The 958-nt window shown below is 55.5% G+C and overlaps 1 protein-coding gene across 1 annotated transcript; it reads right to left on the reverse strand.

The window, feature by feature from the left end:
• Positions 1–367: 367 nt before the first annotated feature.
• Positions 368–781, reverse strand: Tsp_14857 (hypothetical protein). Its single transcript, XM_003365943.1, has one exon. It carries the CDS (start codon positions 779–781, stop codon positions 368–370), a length of 414 nt encoding a protein of 137 aa, XP_003365991.1.
• Between the last annotated feature and the right edge of the window lie 177 nt (positions 782–958).

The raw sequence follows: 958 nt of genomic DNA on the forward strand, positions 1-958 counted from the left end.
GAGTGAGAAACGAGCGAAAACAGAGATAAACAAATAGGTAAAAGCAGCGTCGACGTCTGCCAACGATGAGCTACGACACAAAGGCTACTGTTCCGGACGGAACAACACCGACCTAGTCGGTGTGACCTGGCCAAGGGCTGGTGCCCAGAAGTCGCGGGTAGGCCAAGAACAATACCCGCGCATCGCCGGCCAGATCGCTATCTGGGCGTCTGGCGGCTCTGAGTCGGGGTCAGAGAGACCCCCTGCTGCGCCTCGATCTATCGTCGTTCGCGAGACAATGGCGAGTGCGCCATAGCGGCGACGGCAGTCAGATCAAAGGGCGTGGAAATGGCCATCATGACGTGACTATTAAGGGATTAGCGCAGGATCAAGAGATCCGAACCAGGACAACATAATTGAAGACTGACAAGGCCTTAGATCGGCGCCGGAGATAGCGAGCACTCCCGCCGCGAGCGAGCTGCCTATTGGTGGTTCGCGTTTGGGTCGAACGCGGGGCCGCCGACCCTGGCCCTATATATAGGGCTAGAAAGCGCGCCGCGCCAGATATATACTGACCTGGAGAGAGAAGAGATACGTCTGTGTGTGTATGCGTCAGTGGTACGATAGTTGTACAAGAGGACGCGTTGGTTGCGAGAAGTCGGCTTAGAATACGTGGTTTGCAGTACTGGTTGCAGTATTGCCGTATTCCGAAGAGTCGAATTGGGAAGTGTGGACGAACCGAGTCGAAGTGCAAGGAAGGACGATCGAGCGAGAGACTCGTGGGTACCTTATTGAAGGGCATTCGACTTACCGTTAGGAACAACGGTAGTAGCTCGGGTATTCGTACACTTCGAGCGTGCAGTCGCAACGTACAGAGTTAGCGGAGTTAGGGAACCGGAAGACGTCCGCGAAGGAGATCGCCATCGACGAGAGTTTTTGGACCCCGATCGCTGCCCACGCCGTGGAAGATACACCTAAT

The sequence above is a fragment of the Trichinella spiralis genome, assembly GCF_000181795.1.
Source record: "Trichinella spiralis strain ISS 195 chromosome Unknown Scfld6828, whole genome shotgun sequence".
NCBI classification, from domain to species: Eukaryota; Metazoa; Nematoda; class Enoplea; order Trichinellida; family Trichinellidae; genus Trichinella; species Trichinella spiralis.

What these genes read in the sequence shown, in the direction of transcription:
- Tsp_14857 (XM_003365943.1), bottom strand. Translation starts at nt 781, where the DNA reads ATGCCCTTCAATAAGGTACCCACGAGTCTCTCGCTCGATCGTCCTTCC.